The following is an 18,214-nucleotide window of genomic DNA, read 5'->3' on the forward strand; positions in this document are numbered from 1 at the left end:
AACCCTCAGATCTCTGGACCTGTGGGTCCCAGATTGCCGGGCCCCAGCTCAGTGCTTGCTCAGTCTTCCAGCAGGGAGGGAGAAGCACCAGCACTGTTAAATCACCTCAAACAGTTGTGAGCTCTCCCAGCCACCCTGGAGCAGGAGGAACTTTTCCCTTTGCTGGAGCCAGCGGCAATGCCTCTGATGAGTTCAAGCACTGGGGTTTCCCGTGTCACTGTACACACAGCGTAGTGGCTCTTTCCAGCCCACAATAACCATTTTCACTGCCTGGCAGTCTTCACTGCAAGACCCCTTTGGTGCATCTCCCATGGGATGTGTCCTCCTCCTCCATGAGCAGCTCCATGTCCTCACCCCCTGCCCCAGCCTCGGCGCTGGCTGCCCACCTCTCCACCTCTCCACCAGCTCCACCAGCTCCGTCAGCTCCATGGCAGGTCCCAGTGCCCAGCTGCTCCTCACCACCGCTCCCCAGAGCAGCTCTCCTGCCCTCGGCATCTCGCCTGAGCTCAGGGCAGAGCTGTGCCGCCCAGCAGCACAGTCCCTGCGCTCTGGCTGTGCAGAGCAAGGTCTGTCTCCACTGCGGGGACACCCCATCCTGCTGCCACATGTGGGAACAGAGCCTCCAGCCCCCTGCAGCTGGGCTGGCTTTTCCCGTCGGGGGGGAATCGCTGTTTACATGGAGCTAGGAAGTGTTATCCCTCCTACACGAAGTTTTTAGCCCTTCCTGTGGGCTGGCCAGGACCACATGTTACAACCCCCTAATAAAAATGAAGTTAAAAATAAATGTCATCTGTGTAACCAGAACATCCCACAAGTCTGCACCTACCAGTGTGTAAACTTCAAACGCAAAGGCACACAAAGAAAAATCTTCAATGCCTCTCTAACAAAGCTAGCCACAAAATCCTCTTTTTCCTAGAAAACAGGATACGCCTGCTACAGCCTAATCTGAAGTGACGAGGCCTCCCCAAACCGCCCTCCTGAGCATATACTCTTTATCAGGAGAAACGCTGCTCCTGGGGCGGCTGCCAGCAGAGCCCTCCCGGTGAGGGACTGTCCCCCGCTGTGGGTGGCAGCCCGGGCACAGGACGGTCACAAGGCAGGAGTGTCCCAGAGCCCCACAGTGCTGCTTCCAGCCCCGCCGCAACCTCTGCTTGCAGCGTTTGCAATCATCTGCTCCTGCAGCAACAACCTGGGAGCAAACAGTGCCGAGAGAGGAAGGGGCATTAAACTGCAGGGGAAACCAAGTCCTGATCTCAAGGATCTCACTGGTATCGGCCTCTCTTGGGAGAGGGTTTGAGAGATTTGCATAGAAAGTCCCATCAGAGAAAAGGTCCATGACACCCCAGGATTTGATCTCTTGGGAATATATAATAAGGACTCTTCCTCAGGTAACACCCTCCAAGTGCTGAGGAAGCTTTTCAAACTGAAATGAAGCTGAAAAATGCATCTGAAGTGGGGTGTGCTGACCCTCTGGCTCACCGTCTTTAAGACCCTGTTTCCCTGTGTATGACATGTCCCCCCCATTGCTTTCTGCTGCTGCTTTTACTCCCGTACTTGAGGTGCACAGGGATGCATATCTGTAACACCGAACTGCTGTCCTCAGCGTGTCCCCAGCTCTGATGAGTCCATCAGCTACACATTCTGCATGAGAAAGGCCTGGCCGAGGGGCTGATGGCTCCCTGGGGGCTCTGCCCTGGGGGCTCTGCGGGACCTGGGAACCATCCTCTGCCTGGCACCCCTGTGACCAACCCGGCAACCTGTAAATCCCAGGAGCAAACCCTTTTCAAAGCTGAGCGCTGGCCGAACCAAGCCTGCCCACTGCAGAGCTGCCGGTGCCGCAGTGGGGTTGGTGGCACGGGGATGCCACGCTGCAGCCACACCGGCAGCCCAGGACGCCCAGTTTCCTGCTGATTGTTTGAACAGGATGTTATGAGCACGTACCTCAGCCTCAGCTCCTCTTCTTGGATCCTGTCACTCAGCTTTCCCCAAGAATTTGGTTTGCTGCCTGGGAAATAGTTGAGCAGTTTGGCTTCTCCGTCCTACTGTAGCTCCCGCGTGCTCACACACGTGTGCTGAGACCAACCTCAAACAGGTCCCCAAGCATCACCCTAGAAAGACACAGGGAAGTGAAGATCAGTCCCAGGTTGCTCCTGCGCGGTTAATCCTGCACACAGACCAGACAGAGGATTGCCGCCTCTTTCCTTGTTTCAGTTTTCCAGCCACACAGTATAGGTCAATTAATTTTGGTGGTTCTGACAGTGTGCAATCATTATTGCAATTATTAACTGCACTTAGGAAAATGTACATAGTGCTGTATGCAACATTTTAAGTCCAGGAATATCAAGTTCACACACACTGGCATCCCACACTACCAGTCCATACATCTCCCTGAATTAATTTTAGTTAAGATTAACTGTTTTTTAGAGACAAGCATATACTGTGGTTTTAAACATGCTAATACAACCGGTTGACCACAGAACCTGATGAATTGTTCCAGTGTGAAAAATCTGCACCTTGTTTTAAGGTGTCCTCAATATTTAGGGTCAAATCGTGCAATCAGCCCCAGGTGCAATTTTTCTCCCCGCAGCTATCCTGTCCAGTCGAGGTGCCCATTTCCACCCTGTGAGCATGAAAGACAAAATCTCCGAGCTGGGCTGGGAGGGAGAGGGAAAAGGAAAGGAAGCCGAATGCTATTTCCAGCCAGACCACCAGTAAATATCTCTTTAACTCCTCATCATTAGTGGTACTTTGCTGCTTAAATCCCTGTTTATAAACCACTACTGGCATATCTTCACAATGAAAGGCACTATAACATTTCTTACACTCTCATTTGCAATTGAAAGTGTCAGTAATAAAACAGAAGCCTTGTGGGCTGCCACAGTTTTACCTTCCACAAAGGCTTTTATCCGCTGTCCCTCTGCCCAGGCAGCCAGCGAACACCTTCCCAGACAAAATGGAACAGACCCATTCACACTGACAGTGAAATAACTGCTGGAGAGCTGATAGGGAAAGAACTGCTGGAGAGCTGATTTCCCTGCTCTTGGAAAGCTGGAAAATAGCAGCTTAAGGCAAGGGAGGCTTTAAGCATCAGCTCCATTGTCCTCTGCGGGAATCCATCCAGTTTTCTGGAGCAAGACCTTCCTCCCAAGCACAGATAGAAACGAGCCCGTGTAACAGCAGCGAGGAGGCAATTTCAGAACTCACCTGGCCTCCTACGTGTCTTTGGATCAAAGACCTCTGGGTTATGGTGTGATCCAGGTGACAATCTCCCTGTGAAACCTTGACCTCTTTCATTTCTAGGCAGTTTCTCACCGGCTGAGCTGCCTCTTCACCTTCCTCACCCGAAGCCCGTCCACCCCCTGGGGACCAGCAGCGGGAGGTGACCTGTGCTCCCCAGGACCCATCACTGAGACCAGCCCGTCCAGGCTCAGCCGTGTGCGGTGCTGGACCGGCAGCTGGAGGGGGAAAAATCACACCTGAGTTTTGGGTCCTAAGAGGAACTTTCACAGGAAAAAAAAAAAAAATCACCCTATAAACTATGGCTTTAAAATAATTTATTTGAGGTTTTTGTACAGAACAACAACTTGCACTGTCGAGCTGTCAGGCCTCCAGCTCCAGGTGAAGCTGAACCCACACAGCTCTCGCTCTTCGCCTGCAGTTCGGGCTCCGCGCCCACCAGCAACCACACGATTCACTTTCCGTGGAAGTGATCAAGTGCATGAAATCACATGTGGCTGCACATCTCTGGGATGGAGTCCTTGGTGGAATGAAGAGCAAACACTCATTGGCACAAACACACGTGTGTACAGCAGCTCTAATTTGGGTTCTACCAGCTCGTTTTGGCCAGGGAAGCAAGGGGCTGTCCCAAACCTTCCCGCGAACAGCAATTGTTCCCTAAGGCTGGCCAGCACTGCGCTGAGCCCGGGGTGGGCGACCGGCCGCTGGCCCCCGGCCCGCCCGCCGCCCGCGGCTCCGCTGCCGGGCCCGAGGGGCCACCCGGGCTCCCACGGGGGGAGCCCCGCTGCCCTCAGCCGCCCCGATCCCGGGACCGCGGCCGTGCGGAAAGTGCGGCCGCCAATGCTCAGGCTGAGGCGGCGGCGCCGGGCGGGGCGGGCGGAGCCGCGGCCGCCATGGGGCTGCTCAACTTCACCCGCGAGCCGGTGCCGGAGGCGGTGAGCGGAGACATGCAGAACCTCAACCAGCTCAGCGCCCAGGTGGGCCGGGCCGGGCCAGGGGAGGGCGCGGCGGCGGGAGCGGCCCCGGCCCGGGGTCCCGCGGGGCTCCAGGGCAGCCGCAGCCACCGCGCTGCCGGGCCCCAGCGGCCCCGACCGGCCCCAGAGCAGCCCCGGCACCGGGCCTGGCCAGGCCCTGCACCCCCAGAGCAGCCCCGGTACCGGGCCTGGCCAGGCCCTGCACCCCCAGAGCAGCCCCGGTCAGGCCCCCAGGCAGCGGTGCCAGAGTCGCGCCGGGTCTCAGCCCGTTCTGGACGGGAACGGCATGTTCTGGTGTCTGGGCAGGGCCCGTTCTCGGCGGCGCAGCCCCGCACCCACGGAGCCTGTTTTCGGGCCGCGGGGCATTCCGGGCGCTGGAGGGGCCCGGTCCCGGGCTGTGGGTGCTGCCGAGCACTGTTGTGTCACCGGGACTGCGCAGCGCTCGGCTGCGATTGCCGCCCCGCACCCTCCTGTCCCGGCCGGCACACGCCTGCGCCAGGTCACCGACACCCGTGGGCAGCCGCTCCGCTTAGAAAACCAAAACCAGCAACCAGACCTTTAACCAGTTCTTTTCCTTTCTCAAGTTGGTCTGGTTACCCTCTGGGGCTTGTGAAACATGAGAGCAGATATTTGCGTCTTTTCCCACTCACAGTTTTTGGATTACACGGGATAGAACAGCAGCTTCCGATTAGCCGAGAGTCACAAAAGCCCTGTGCAGTGCCAGCTACCAGCTGCACAAACCCTTTGAGAGTTCTGAAAAACATCCATGAGGAAATCCCATCCACAGGCATCTCGTAAAGCCAAGGACTGGGGTACCTCACCAGCACCCAGCATGGGACCGATGTGCTGGGGGCAGGTGGAGCTGCCTCAGGGTGGTGTAACATGGTGGTGTAACATGTCGTGATGGTGGTGATGGGCTGCCCAGGTGCTGAGAAGTGGCACAGTATCACAGTATGTTTGGGATTGGTGCTGATGCCCGACCCCCTGACACTGTCCTGCTTCTTCACAGCAATTCTCAGCACTGACCGAGCTGCTCTTCCGCTTCCTGACAGAGCCCAAGGAGGTAAGACAGCGCACAAAACAAGGAGAAGCTGTGAATGCGGCTCTCTGGTGATAAACATGCGGAGATAAGATTGTGTTGCGGCTCTTTCTCTTGACAGGTAGAAAGGTTTCTGACTCAGCTCTCAGACTTTGCCACCATGAATAAAATCAGCTTGGGCCCCCTGAAAAACATTGTCAAAAGTATTCTTCTGGTACCCAACGGTAAGTGATACATTTGCAAATGCTACCCCGAGGCCACTCTATTGTATCCGTGCCTGGAGTGTGTCTCCAGAAGTACAGTGCACTTGGTCTGCACAGTAAGTGCTAATGGTGGCTAACAAATGGCTTAGCATCTAAGAATCGAAATTTCTCCTGTTGAAATACCTCTGGCGACTCAGCCTTTGTATTCTTTACACCCTGCCTGCACACACATTTCACAGGCTTGACTAAACTCACTTAAATATTTATGCATTAAATGCAAGCACAACACTGTGTCAGTGCTCAGTTTAACTTGCAGCTGTAAATCCATTTTGGCACTAAATGACCTGTGTTGGCACTAAGTCTTTGTAGGAACTTCCATCCCAGTGACCCAGTACTGTAATTCCTACAAGGAATTTTGCTGTTTGAGGCAGAGAAGGCAGCATGCAAACCCCTCTAGAGTGGGCTGGGCACCGGCGTAGTTCTAGGCCGGGTAAGGGAGATGTCTGTCCTTGCAGTCGTTTCAGAAACACACTGATGTGTCCAGCAGTTTCTCATTCATAAATAGGGGGGCAGGGGTCTCCCCTCAATACCCCGGACTCCAGCACTTTAAGAGATCACTGTGATGGTGTGCCTGCCGTTTGACATGGTAACACATCAGGCACCTCCGCTGCCTGTCCATCCCCTTGATCCTGCTCATTATTAACAGTCCCTTGCTATCCCCTTCAGTCCTGGGGTTCCTGTACCTTTCTTCACAGCAGTGAAGCTGCGCACAACTGGTTCCTGCATTTGCTCTACATTTTTATTCTACTGCTTCAAGACATCCCTTCTGTTCAGGAGTAGCAATGAATAATTTCCTTTCCTACAGCTGCCTTGAGGGTATTTAACATGGAATTGGTGTTTTCTCCCATCCCAATTCTGGCCTAGCTGTGCTCAGTCCCGTTGTTTCCTTGTGCGCCGGCTCCCGTCCCGCTGTAACTTTTCCTCAGCCCTGGGATGCCACAGGCGGTATCGGCCCCGATTACAGCAGATAACTTTCCCGTGTGCTACCCAGGCGGAAAGCCACGTGGGACTGGCAGTCTCTGAATTTATGAGATTCCTGCTTTTGGCTTCAGAGAGCAGATCCTTGTAAACGTCCACGTGCTGCCAGTGCCCCAGAACAAAGGAGGCAGGCGCAGCAGGGGAAAGTGTTATACGCACAGGTTCACACCCGCAATCCAAAACACAGCAGGTAGGTCAAATTAGAAGCCTGCCAGCCTTAACAGTTCTCCTTTAACAAGCAAAGCTTCTATAGGAGAGGAAGCAGCAGCTTCAAAACACAACCACTGCTGTGGTTTCCATGGATACCTGCAATGAAATCCCTGCCTCTCTCGGGCACTCCCAGAGCCCTGACTTTTAAAGCACTGGGCATCCACAGAGATCCCAGCGGCAGCACAACTGTATTTCCTATCTTGAGGAGCTGTGGTTTGTTTCAAGACACAGCCCAAGAACTGAGGCCTTCTGTTGCAGGGTCTCCAGCCCTCTATTTATTTGGCTAAAGATTGCTTTGACTCCGTAAAAAGTGATTTTTCTTTCTTGAATTGTTTATTCAGGTGCCCTGAAGAGGAATTTGTCTTCCGAACAAGTCAGAGCAGATTTTATTGCTCTAGGTAGGTCACCTGACTTTCACTAAATAAAAGATAATTAATATTTATCACATATAGTAATCTCATATTGTTTCTCCTACAGGCCTCAGTGAAGAGAAAGCCAGTTATTTTGCAGAACAGGTATTAATACACTTTTGCTTGTTTTTAAGCTAACAAATTACAGTCTCTGAGTGGGAACTTGTAAAACTCTGCTGCAATACTGAGGTGTGTCAGCACTTTGGGTATTTTCTTCAAACCCAGATCAGAATTTTGAACTGAAGATCCTTGGATAAATGACAAGAAGCACTTTGTCTAATGATACTTCTGGTTTGCCGTGGCCGCTACCTCATCGGTGTCTCAATTCCTGCACTTCTGTGTGGCTTTCGCTGCTTGTCTTCCCACTTTGCATGCTTTGGGCCCTGGGGTCATGCAGTTACACAAACACATGCCTTGTTGCGCAGATATTGTTACACTGAACCAGTGTTAAAACAAAACCAGTGAGTTCCATTTGCAGAAGTGACAAGGCAGATGGAAATCCTAGCAGGACTCCAACATTTTTGCACGCCCTCCTGACTGCATTAGTCTGCCCCTCTGCACACTCCACTTTGGGCTTCTGCCATCAGTCTGCCTCATTTCTGACTTCTGTTGAAGTTACAGAGGCCTCTCTGAGCTGATTGCTCGTGTGTCTCTTGCAGTGGAAGGTGAATTCCCCCACCCTGACACGCCTGGCTGTTGGGCAGACACTGATGATTAACCAGCTGATAGATATGGAGTGGAAGTTTGGAGGTAATACAGCTAAACCACAAACCGAATGGGCTGGGAAACCCAGCAGCCGCTCTCAGCTAAATAACTTTTCATTTCACAGTTTAGCTAACAGATCATCTCCCTTCTCTTCTTTCTGACTCACAGTGACTGCTGGGAGCAGTGAACTGGAAAAAGTGGGAAGTATCTTCTTACAGGTAAATCTCCTACATCAGAGGGTTCAGGTTGTAGTGCAGCTAAGGAACAAGCTATGGGCGGGCACAAGGAGGTCCCACCTGGGAGCGGAGCTGGCAGAAAGCTCGATCTGCTGGGAAAAAGCTCTGCAATGGGGCATCGGCTGCAGTCTGCCCTGTGCCGCTGCCAGCTGATAGCAGGGACACTGCCGCTTGTTTCTCTTCTGAAGACATCGTGTATCACAGCAGTGTTGCCCGCTCTGAAGAGCTGTTCATAAAGCTCACCCCAGCAAAGGTCACACTACCTGAGGGAGGGGGAATGTGACCATTTATAAGGACTTCCAGAGGTCATCCCAATGCCCAGGGAATCTATTCCTACAGTTAACACTTCCCGGAAAGCCTGTCAGGGATGTCTGTGCTTCCCAGCAGTCTGCCTGTCTGAAACTCGCTGCAGACTCCTCTCTTCCCACAGTGCTCAGAACACAGGCCTCTCAATTAAAATATTTCTGCTTTTTCTTCCCCCAAGCTGAAGCTGGTGATTAAAAAAGGGACCCAAATGGAAAACGTGTACATAGGTGAGTTAACAGTTCTGGAAATGCAGCAAACACGGGAGCATGTGGAAGCGAAACAGCAGCTCTCAGCTCCGGGGTGCTGCTGGAGGTGGGAGAGCTTTGGGCTGGAACCAGCAGCAGTCGCTGCCGGAGCATTGCTGGTGGATGCTGGAGCATTGCTGGTGGGTGCTGGAGCATCGCTGGTGGATGCCGGAGCATCGCTGGTGGGTGCTGGGGCTGGCCCTGCCCTGGCCTCTCCCTGCCACACTCACTCTGAAGCATTTGGAAACACTGACTGCTGGCCATAAGTAAATACAGATATGCCACGGAGCCGTGAAACGCGGTCAGAGCAGCATGGCAGAGGAAGAAAGTAAATAATTCCCAAGTACTGGATTGCTGCTTGGGGAATCCTGGCCTGGAACCCCACACAGTGTAAAGAAACAGCTGCCGCGGGTCCCAGCGTCCAGTCCTGCCTGGCTTGGGTGATCACGCGTTGCTCTGGGGCAGCAGCAGTGCAGCTTTTCCAATGTTGGAAGTGTAACCTGAAATCTAAGACCCGATGCCTTTTTTTTTGTTGCAGAGTTAACTTTGCCCCAGTTCTACAGTTTTCTGCATGAAATGGAACGGGTCAAAACCAGTCTGGAAAGCTTCAGCTGAAACTGCACAGGCCTGACTTGACATACGTCCAGGATGTTTAATTTCTCGGTGTGGGGCTGCCGATCTGCACTTTCCCAGCTGACCAATACCCTGATAAGCAAAGACGAGGCCATGCAACCAGCAGTGGTGTCATGGCCCAGAAGGACCCATCAATCCTGCAGAACCCCAAACAAGTGTTTCAGAGCAGCTGCAAATCCAGTCATCTATTTTTCTTTTTACACTATTATGAGAAATGGTCAGAAATATGTGGATACTTGTATTGAAATCGCAAAGAAATAAACCCATTCCCATCCTGCTCCATTTATATCAGAATTTGATCTTTTGAGAAAAAGAGAGAAGTAAAGAATCATTTTCAAACTTGGAAGGATTAAGTAGAGAGGACAAGGGAAGCAGGGAGAGCATTGAACCCAGTGACCCATTGGCGCTCACTTCCACGCCCCTTGCTTTGCTTGTATCCAGCAGTGGATTGATCACATCCTTCCCACTCATGCTTCGTGATGGAAAAGTATCTCAGTGGTATAAATAGATGATTTTAAATCATAAACAACCAAACATCTGTCTCCATGCAAAGAGGGAAAAACATTTCGGGTGATGGGATCGATCTGGTGTGTGTGCTGGGCTCTAGGGCAGCTCCTCGATGTGCAGGTTGTGACCTGGCACAGGCAGATCCAGCCCGTTTCCCTCTGCACACACATCCAAACCCCACCAGGTGCCGTGAGCTCCTGGGTTGTGTAGCGGTGAGGTTGAGCTCTGTGGGGGAGCAGAGAGGTGCCCCAACCCCACACGGGGCAGGGGGAGGTGTTACGTGCACAGAGGTTCCCACATGCTGGAGGATTTAACTGTCTGGTGCAGCCCCAGCTTGCTGTAGCTTCCTCGCAGGCACAAAGCCGAAAGAATCTCCCTCTTACAGCACATTCCTTCCACCACTGCAGTTTCCCGAGACACATCCGTATCCCTGACACACTCAACGGTCACGGTGGTGGGAATAAGCTGGGACCAGTGAAATCCCCTCTACTTCCAGCCCACGCCTGCAGTAATTCACTGTCCTGGGGCATCCTGCAAGTGTGCAGTGGGAGGAGAAGCACCACAGGCCCTGGCTGTGCATCTGCTTCCAGTTAAAGCCACAAACAACGAGACGGTTTCTGTGAGAATGGTGTCGGCAAAGCTCCCCGCAAGTCACAGCTCTGCCCACAGGTTTTCAGCCTGCAGAAAACCCAGCGATTTTATGCACTGCATTTCATGTGGTCCTGCATGAGCAAGTAGAACCAATAACGCGTATAGGCTGAACTATGCGTTTAGGAAACAGCTCGGGGAATCCTGCTGGCAAACCCACTGACTGTATTTGCATATTTATTTTCCCGTGTATCAGGCCGTTCACAAGAATTTCAACCTTTGTCACATGATTACTGTAAATTTTTAAAAATCCTCTGAAATAACACCCTTTAAAATATTCCATCTCCTTTCGGGTGGCAGAAAAAGCTGTTTCAGGGAAGAAGAAAAGGTCTGAAGAGCCACTTTCTCAAGACAAAAGGAATTTTTTTGCTTTACTTTTTCTGCTGCCCATTCCTATTATTTCTCCTCGCCCTCCCGGTGCCAGGGCCGCACGATTCAGCCCAATCCGGTTATGGCAGGAGTTGCCGCACGGCGATGCCGGAGAAGATGCCAGGCTGGGCTGTGGGTCAGGAATCCGCTCCCCGGCTCCTCCCCCTGCCCGCTGGGCTGAAGCCGCTGGGGCTGCCGCTGGCCACGGGCCACTGACCCCAGCGCAGGGGTCACCCCATGCTGCTCCACAACCCCCACGGGCAGCTCTGGGCAGCAGCATCAGAGAGCGCCGCCGGGACGCGGCGTGACCTTCGTGCTGCCACCAGGGCTCCCAGGGACCCCCTTTCATCCCGCGCACTTGGCTGAGTGTGAGCCGAGCTGGCAGCTGCGGCGGGAAGGGCTGTGGGGAGGGCGCCGGCTCCGGCAGCACCAACACGGGGTGACATGGACCGCGGGCTAACCAGGTCACCATCCCAACCGGGCTGGGCAGGGGCAAGTATGGCGCTGGGAGATGCAACGCGGCAGCTGTGCCTTTCCTGCGCCACACGGCCCTGGCTTTGCCACATGGCTGCCAGCACACGGAGCAACAGTGAAGGGCCGGACCCCTGCACTGGGGGCTGAGCGGGCAGCGGGGCACGGCGGGAGGGCTGGGGCTGCCGCGGTGCCCGTTTCACCCCGGCTTCCGGGTGGCCCCGCCGTGCTCGGCACACGCGGCCTCTTCCCGTCAAGCCCAGCCAGCTGAGAGCTAATCTCTGCGGGACAGCGCGCGGGGGAAGCGGGGGCCTCCGACAGCTTGGGGTGAAGCCGCCTGTGCTCCCGCAGCGGTTTGCCTCCCAGGGGTTTCTCAGCCTGTTTCCTCTGGAGGCGGCCGTGCTGCAAGACCCCGTTCCTGCCCAAGGTAGGGGGGACACAGGCCCCCCAGCTGCAGTGCAGCCCCAGCACAGGGAGCTCAGCCCTGCAGAAGCTGTAGCGCAGTCCCCCCCGCATGCTCAGATGCTCGAGCAGTCCTGCTCACTGCAGCGGGAACCCTCTGCGACCTCAGGGGACCGTCTTATTGCAGCCCTGGCTGGTGGGCAGCCCCTCCCGAGCCCAGGGGACATGGCAGAGCAGTCCCCAGGCTGTGACGGGCCCTGTGCATCCCAACACCCCCCACATCCCTGCCAGGCGCCTGCAAAGCTGTGTGGGAGCAGACGGGGGCTGTGTCCGTGGGATCTGTCACTTCCCAGCACCAACTCAATGCGGTTGTGATTCTCAGCCGTGGCAGATGCTAATGACTGAAAGAGCCAGGATGGTTTTGGATGTGGGATCTTCTCCCCGCTGCAAATGCCGATGCCATTCCCTTCACGTGCAAAGGAGCTCTCCGAGCCCTGAGAACAAAAGCCGGGCTGGCGCCTGCCGCCCTCCCCCTGCTCGTGGTGCTGGAGCAGACACAGGCTCTGCTTCCACCCCGAGCCCATGGGCCGACGGGAAGGAAGGAGCCGGGACTCGCTGCCTGCGCTGCCTGACCTTGGGCAGGTCACGGGAGCCGGCAGAGCTCCCGCAGGAATCCCCTGCTTTCTCAGACCTTGCCGGGAGCTGCTTCATGCCCAGGGCTTGGAGAGCTTGAGTTTTATCCCTGTCCCAGCTTCCCTGTTTGCAAAATAGGGCAACAAATCTCAGGGTTGTCCCACAGCTGAGAACGAGCCATGGCAGGTGAGGAGCTGGGGAGAAGAACCAGCCCCAGGCCAGGCAAAGCAGCGAGGATGCAGCGTTGTGAACACCAACCCTGGGGAAAGGAGAAGCCGCTGCCTCCACGCCGGTGTTAATCCTGCCCAGAGCAGCGTGGCTGCTGAGCCGGGCCTGCCCCTGCTCACCCCATGCCATTCCCCTCCCCGGTTCCTCCAGCTTTTGGGGCCCTGCAGCATCCAGTCTGTCACTGAGCAAAATTACCAGCTGCAAAACAGCTCCCAAAATTGCTCTGTCTGCCTGGGAGCAGCAGTCCTGAGCCCAGGGCAGTGCCACCACGCTGCAGTGCCACACCATCCCTAGAGACAGGGACACAAAGGGTGCACGTGGCTACCAGGGGCTCCCCTGGCTCATGCTCTGGGGAGATGCCCTCGGCGTTTGCCTCCCTTCTCAGGAGCAGCCTGGCGAGCACCACGCTCGGTGCAGCACCGAGCCGCTGCCGAGGACGCGCGCCCCAGGACCAACCCTCCGCCTGCCTCGGGACCAGCTTCTCCCACACCCATCCTGCTTGGGATGGGCAGGGACGGGTCCCACCCTGCCTGTGAAACTGGGCTGCTGCTTCCCATTCTTGCAAACGGGGAGAAAAAAGCTGGTGGTGTCCAAGGCAGTGGAAATATTCCTAGCATGTCCTCTTCTCCTAAGCCTTGCCATCTCTCTAGGCACTTCTTTGTCCAGGCACACTGGGAACAATTGGGGTTGCTCAGCCAGACCGCAGGCTGTCGATCAGCACAGAGAATGAATGCTCAGGCATAAGGAACCCATCTTCTCCCAGAGCATGGGGAGGTGGCCACCAGAAACAGGGCCTGTGGCACAACAGCACAAGCAGCAAACAATTCCCAGGCACTGGCACCAGCACCACCCCCGAAAAGGACAGTGGGAGCTCACCAGCCCATCTAGGGAACAGCAGAGCCAGAGGGATCACCAGGCTGCCCCAGACACACTGTGGGGCTTGGGGCTGTGCTGCGGGCACAGCGGGGGTGCCCTGACAGTAGGTGCTGAGGTCCCTGTGTGCATCACACCATGCCAGCCCTGAGCCCAGCCCTGAGCCCTGAGCCCGGTCCTGAGCCCGGCCCTGAGCCTGCTCTGCAGGACGCCGAGGAGCAGCCAGGTCTCAGGGGGTCATTTCAGAGCCCACCCCAGAGAGGAGCCCCTCAAGCTGGGGGCCAGGCTGAGCTGGCCCCTCACAGCACCCTATTGCAACTGCTTCCCTTCCGGGCACAGCTTGGGTAGCAGCACCTGAGACTGCTGTGACAAACCCACTCTGTCCCCACAGCCTGGCCCTGCTGCTCCCCTCTGTGACCCCCCGAGGGGCCGCAGGCTCCCGCGTGGCAGTGGGATCATCCCGCCAGTTGAGACGGCTCAGCTCCCATTTCCACACAGCTCCATTTTATAGGGCTGCTCTGTCCCAGGGGCATCGCTGCGGCATCGCAGCCGCTAACGAGGTTATCCCCGACCACACCACCGAGTTCGCCATGGCTCAAGAGGGAAAGCAGGGTTAACCCTTGTGCTGCTGACGCACCTCGCAGAACTGGGGAATATCTTTGTTTGAGTGTGTGCTCTTAATAAGTCCCAATAGTGATCGGCTGCTGTGAAACACCAGGCGAAGGAGCCCCTGTGCCATCCCCACACTGGGTCCTGTGCCACAGCATCCCCCCCCACCCCGAGCATTGTCCCCATCCCCAACAGCAGCGCTGAGCCTGAGGCGGCACCAACCCCTGCACATGGTGCTCTCAGGTCAGGTTTCGGGGCTGCAGCCCAAGGAAGGGCTGTGCATGTCCCCATCAGCAGCCGAGCCAAAGTCCTTCCCCGAGCTTTGTTTTGCAGCAGGATGGGATGGTGAACAACCAGCGGGACCCTGCGTGCAGGAGGCTGCTTGGCTGAGGCGGCTGCAAGCCCTGCTCCCCGCAGGCACCACAGCACTGCCTGTGTCTCCGTGACAGTGTGGGGGCTGCAAGCAAGGTCAAGGGCCCTTCCCTTGATGGGGTCCTGCTCCACAGCATCCCCGGGCTGGCCAGAGCCACTGTCCCTGGGGCTGGGGGCTGTCCCTGCCGCGGGTGGGGGGTGCAGACAGCGCTCCCCGGGCACCACCAGCCGGGGCAGCTCCACCTTCCCGGCTCCGGAGCCCCGCGGGGCAGGGTTTGGGGGGGGAGGTCCCCTGGCAGGACCGTCATTTTCCTCTACGCATCACATCGCTGCTGAGCCCCCGCAAACTCACGGCACCGCGGTGACCGGGCGCTGCCCCCGCACCCCCCGCCGCGGTGCGCAGCGCGGACCAGCAGAGGGCGCCAGAGCACCGCGCAGCTCCGCGGCGCCCCCACCCCCCGCCCCCATCCCGTTCCCACCCCCCGGGCTCCCCGCCCTGCGCCCTCCATCCTCCGGGCATCGCTCCCGCATCCCTCCCCCTCCCGCCCTCCGTCCCCCGATCCCCCCCTGCATCCCCCGGGCATCCCTGCCCCACCACCCGCTTCCCTCCCTCCACCGGCCGCCCCCTTCCCTCCGAGCATCCTTCTCCCTCCACCCCTCCCCAGTCCGCCCCCCGTCCCCCAATCCCTCCCCCCGGCAGACAACAGCACCATCTCCCCCACAGCCCCCACAAATGCTTTCCCGGTCGGGGCCCCGGGAGCACCCGGTCCTGCCCCACCGCCCCCAGCGCAGCCCCTGGGCTGGGGGCTGGAGCCATGTCACGGCAGCACACCCCCTATTCGCGGTCCACATTTATTCAAAATGCAATAAAAATGAAAACCAACTGTCCTTATTCCATGCTATCGCCTGGGGATGGTGCCTGAGTGGGTCCTGTCCCACCCCAAGCACCCCACGATGTGCCACATCGGGGTGGCTCATCATTTGGGTTGGCTTTGCTAAGAGCAGGTTAAAAACAATAATAGGGAGAAACATAGCCTTGCTGGGGGCCACCTCACAGCAGCTGGTTACCCAGCCAGGTGGGTATTTTTAGCTTCCACTACTGAGGAACTGGCTGTAAATATACATATATATATATATATATATACATACATACACACACACACACAAAAGTGGGGTGTGTGGGACACTGAGGGGTGCCCAGGGCCCCGTCTGCAAGTGGCCCCTGCAAGGCTGGAGCCGAGGGTGTAGCAAGGACAGAACACGGGACGAGGGGGTGGCTGGATGCCTGCGGATGCTGGACCCCTCACCGCCATCCTCGGTGCAGAGCCAGGGACACCTGGGGTCAGGCACAGCCCCACAGGCTGGCGCAGCCTGGTCCTGCTGCCTGGGAGGGACACAAGGGACATGAGGCCACAGGGCTGGAGCCAGAGCCGCCCCCACCCCGGCTGCAGGCACAGAGCTGCTGGAGCAGGTTACAGAGAGGGGGAGCACACGCCTTCTCACCAGCTTTTCTACTTGATCCATCTCACATATAAGCGAATTCTGAGCACACAATGCAGTTATTGAATAAAATTATGCTTTTTTTAGTACTTGTATGCATGTCATTTTTAAGGCTCTGCCTAGAAACCAACCTTACAGCCAGAAGCAGAGAGATCAGAGGGAAAAGCCAGGCCAAGCCCAGACACCGCACAGGACTTGGAGGGTTGCTGGACACAGGGATCCAAGCACAGCAGCACCAACAGGAGCAGCTTGTGGGTGGCATGTCTGTCCCTTGCAGGTGACATGCCCATTGCTCCTTCCACCCTGGGGAAGGAGGAAAAAGCCCTCCTGGCTGGGGCAGGGCTGCAGCAGGGAGGTCAGACTGCAGCCAGCCCAGGGGCTGCGGCTCCTCTCCCCATCACCATCCCTCCTGGCATCAGCTCTGTGCCCCTGCCCAGCCCCTCCCGCAGAGGACGAGTCCTGCCTTCCCCTCTGCCACCTCGTCACCCTCCAGGCATCGTGGCCGAGGTGCTGCCAGCTCCATCTGCACCGCACAGCGAGCACCGGGCCAAGTGGCAGGACCCAGCAATCACATTTTCTTGGAGCACATCCTGCTCCCACCTCACCGAGGGTGTCAGAAACGGGTGGCTGTAATAACAGTGCTGTGAATAACTGCGGCTCACTCACCATGGCCTCCCTGCCTGCTGTGTGCTCCTGCTCTGCCTCCAGCTTCAGCCGCATCCACTCCCAAGGAGGTTCCTGCCATGAGATGCCCGGTTTCCAGCCTACCCCAGCCCAGCTTCCAGGAGTTCCCAATCCCTCCCACCCAAGGGCTCACCCAGAAATGTTTCTCCCTCCTGCAGCTGGTTTGGCTTTTGTCTATCACTTTCCTCCCAGCAGGGCTCCCATGAGCCAGGGGCACACAAAAAAAACCCAACCACACCAAATGGAGGATCTGCTGCCCTGTGATAGACAGCATTGCCTAAACACGGCACAGCACAAAGGGCTCACAGAGCTTTTATTGCTGCTGATCCCTGCGCCGCTACCCCAGAGCTGCCTGGAGCAGAGTCTGCCCTTGTAGCTGCCATTCTGCAAACAACCCTCCCCAGGGCCCCTCGGGAGGGCTGGGGCACAGCTCCCCGCTCCCGGCGTGACAGCCCGGCCAGAGGGCAGCAGGTACCCCCTGCCACCAAACCGGCTGCGGCAGCGCTGGCTGCGCTGCTGCCATCTGTTCGGCAGGCACAGCCCATGTCACGCTGAGCTGCAGGAGCGGTGCCAAAGTCCCCAGACCCCACTGGGGCACCCGCACAGGAACCGGGGTTTGAGCATGGTGACTGGTGTGCTTTTCAGCCCTGGTGAAAACATGAAGGCACAGATGCCAGTGGCACCTTCTCCAGCTCTGTAGATGAGCCCTGTGGGGTGGGGCTGTGGGCAGCCTGGGGGTGCTGGGGCTCTGGTGGGGGGCAGCTCAGAGCCCACCCACCGCCTGGGGAGGTGAGGACCTTGTGGGGTCCAAGCAGCAACCTCAATGCTGGTGCGTCCCAGCAAGGACACAGTGGTCATGGGGCCGGAGCGGCGCTGGGAAGCCTTGTGCGGAGCTCCGTCCCGCTCCGCTTGCTTGCGAGTGACAGGATTTGTCAACAGGGAGCTGATGAGTCCCCTGGGGCTGCCAGTTCGCTGCCTCCCTGCACCTCCTGCCTGACTGCACATGGCTGCTGCAGGCACTGAGAGCGGGCTGGCCCCAAGCAGCTGACTGTGCTGGAGGGTCTGCACCCACTGCCCCACCAAACACCCCGGTGTGGGGTCCCCAACCCCACTGCCCCACCAAACACCCCGGTGTGGAGTCCCCAACCCCACTGCCCCACCAAACACCCCGGTGTGGAGTCCCCAACCCCACTGCCCCACCAAACACCCCGGTGTGGAGTCCCCAACCCCACTGCCCAGGCAGCGTGGCAGCTCCAGAGATGCTGATCCATTAAGGTGTTTCTGAAAGATGCTCAGTGTAACCCGGGCACTGCTTGGCACATGGAGCAGCCCCACGCCGCAGAGAGAGGAGAGAACAAGAAGAGCCCTCTGATGGCTGCCTTGTCCCTTGTAAACACCAACTTTGAGAGCATCAAATTACAGCCGCTGCAGCCGCTCCAAACAAGATGGTAATCAGGAGTGCGGGAGGCCCTGTGCCTGCACAGCGGGTGCTGCCAGGCAGCCGGGAGCGCTGGGGCCCGGTGGCACCGCTGAGGCCGTGACATTCGCTCCTGCACCGCGGGGCTGCCGGGGCCCAGTGCGAGTGATGGTCCCAGTGTTGCCTCGACCCCATCCAGCGCAGCGGGTGAGCCGAGCCCTGGGGCGTGCGGGAGCTGCACGCTGCCCCCGGCCCAGCTGCTGGC

At 57.2% G+C, this 18,214-nt stretch overlaps 2 protein-coding genes across 7 annotated transcripts in view; one reads left to right on the forward strand and one right to left on the reverse strand.

Annotated features, from left to right (window-relative positions):
* DNMT3B (DNA methyltransferase 3 beta) overlaps window positions 1–16,725 on the reverse strand; it is a 37,925-nt gene extending 21,200 nt beyond the window's left edge. For 3 of the 5 annotated variants that reach the window (XM_082065491.1, XM_082065486.1, XM_082065490.1), the window contains exons 1-2: window positions 16,515–16,626; window positions 1,942–2,108 (exon numbers count right to left, since the gene is read on the reverse strand). The gene's annotated coding sequence lies outside the window, so the exon portion shown is untranslated. Of the gene's footprint in view, window positions 1–1,941; window positions 2,109–3,204; window positions 3,293–16,514; window positions 16,627–16,665 lie in introns of those variants that run through there. The other 2 variants (XM_082065489.1, XM_082065488.1) reach the window with 2 other exon arrangements.
* On the forward strand, window positions 4,021–9,514 carry COMMD7 (COMM domain containing 7). 2 transcript variants are annotated; one of them, XM_082065480.1, is made up of 9 exons: window positions 4,021–4,214; window positions 5,221–5,274; window positions 5,372–5,474; window positions 7,043–7,099; window positions 7,179–7,216; window positions 7,771–7,861; window positions 7,985–8,034; window positions 8,537–8,585; window positions 9,142–9,514. In XM_082065480.1, the coding sequence occupies exons 1-9, from the start codon at window positions 4,131–4,133 to the stop codon at window positions 9,216–9,218; spliced, it is 603 nt and encodes a 200-aa protein (XP_081921606.1). In that variant the 5' UTR covers window positions 4,021–4,130; the 3' UTR covers window positions 9,219–9,514. The 2 variants fall into 2 exon arrangements, with proteins under 2 accessions (XP_081921606.1, XP_081921605.1); XM_082065479.1 differs by having other exon boundaries at window positions 4,034–4,172.
* Window positions 16,726–18,214: the final 1,489 nt, after the last annotated feature.

This window comes from Streptopelia decaocto (genome assembly GCF_964273445.1).
Source record: "Streptopelia decaocto genome assembly, chromosome: 14".
In the NCBI taxonomy this organism is placed as follows: domain Eukaryota; kingdom Metazoa; phylum Chordata; class Aves; order Columbiformes; family Columbidae; genus Streptopelia; species Streptopelia decaocto.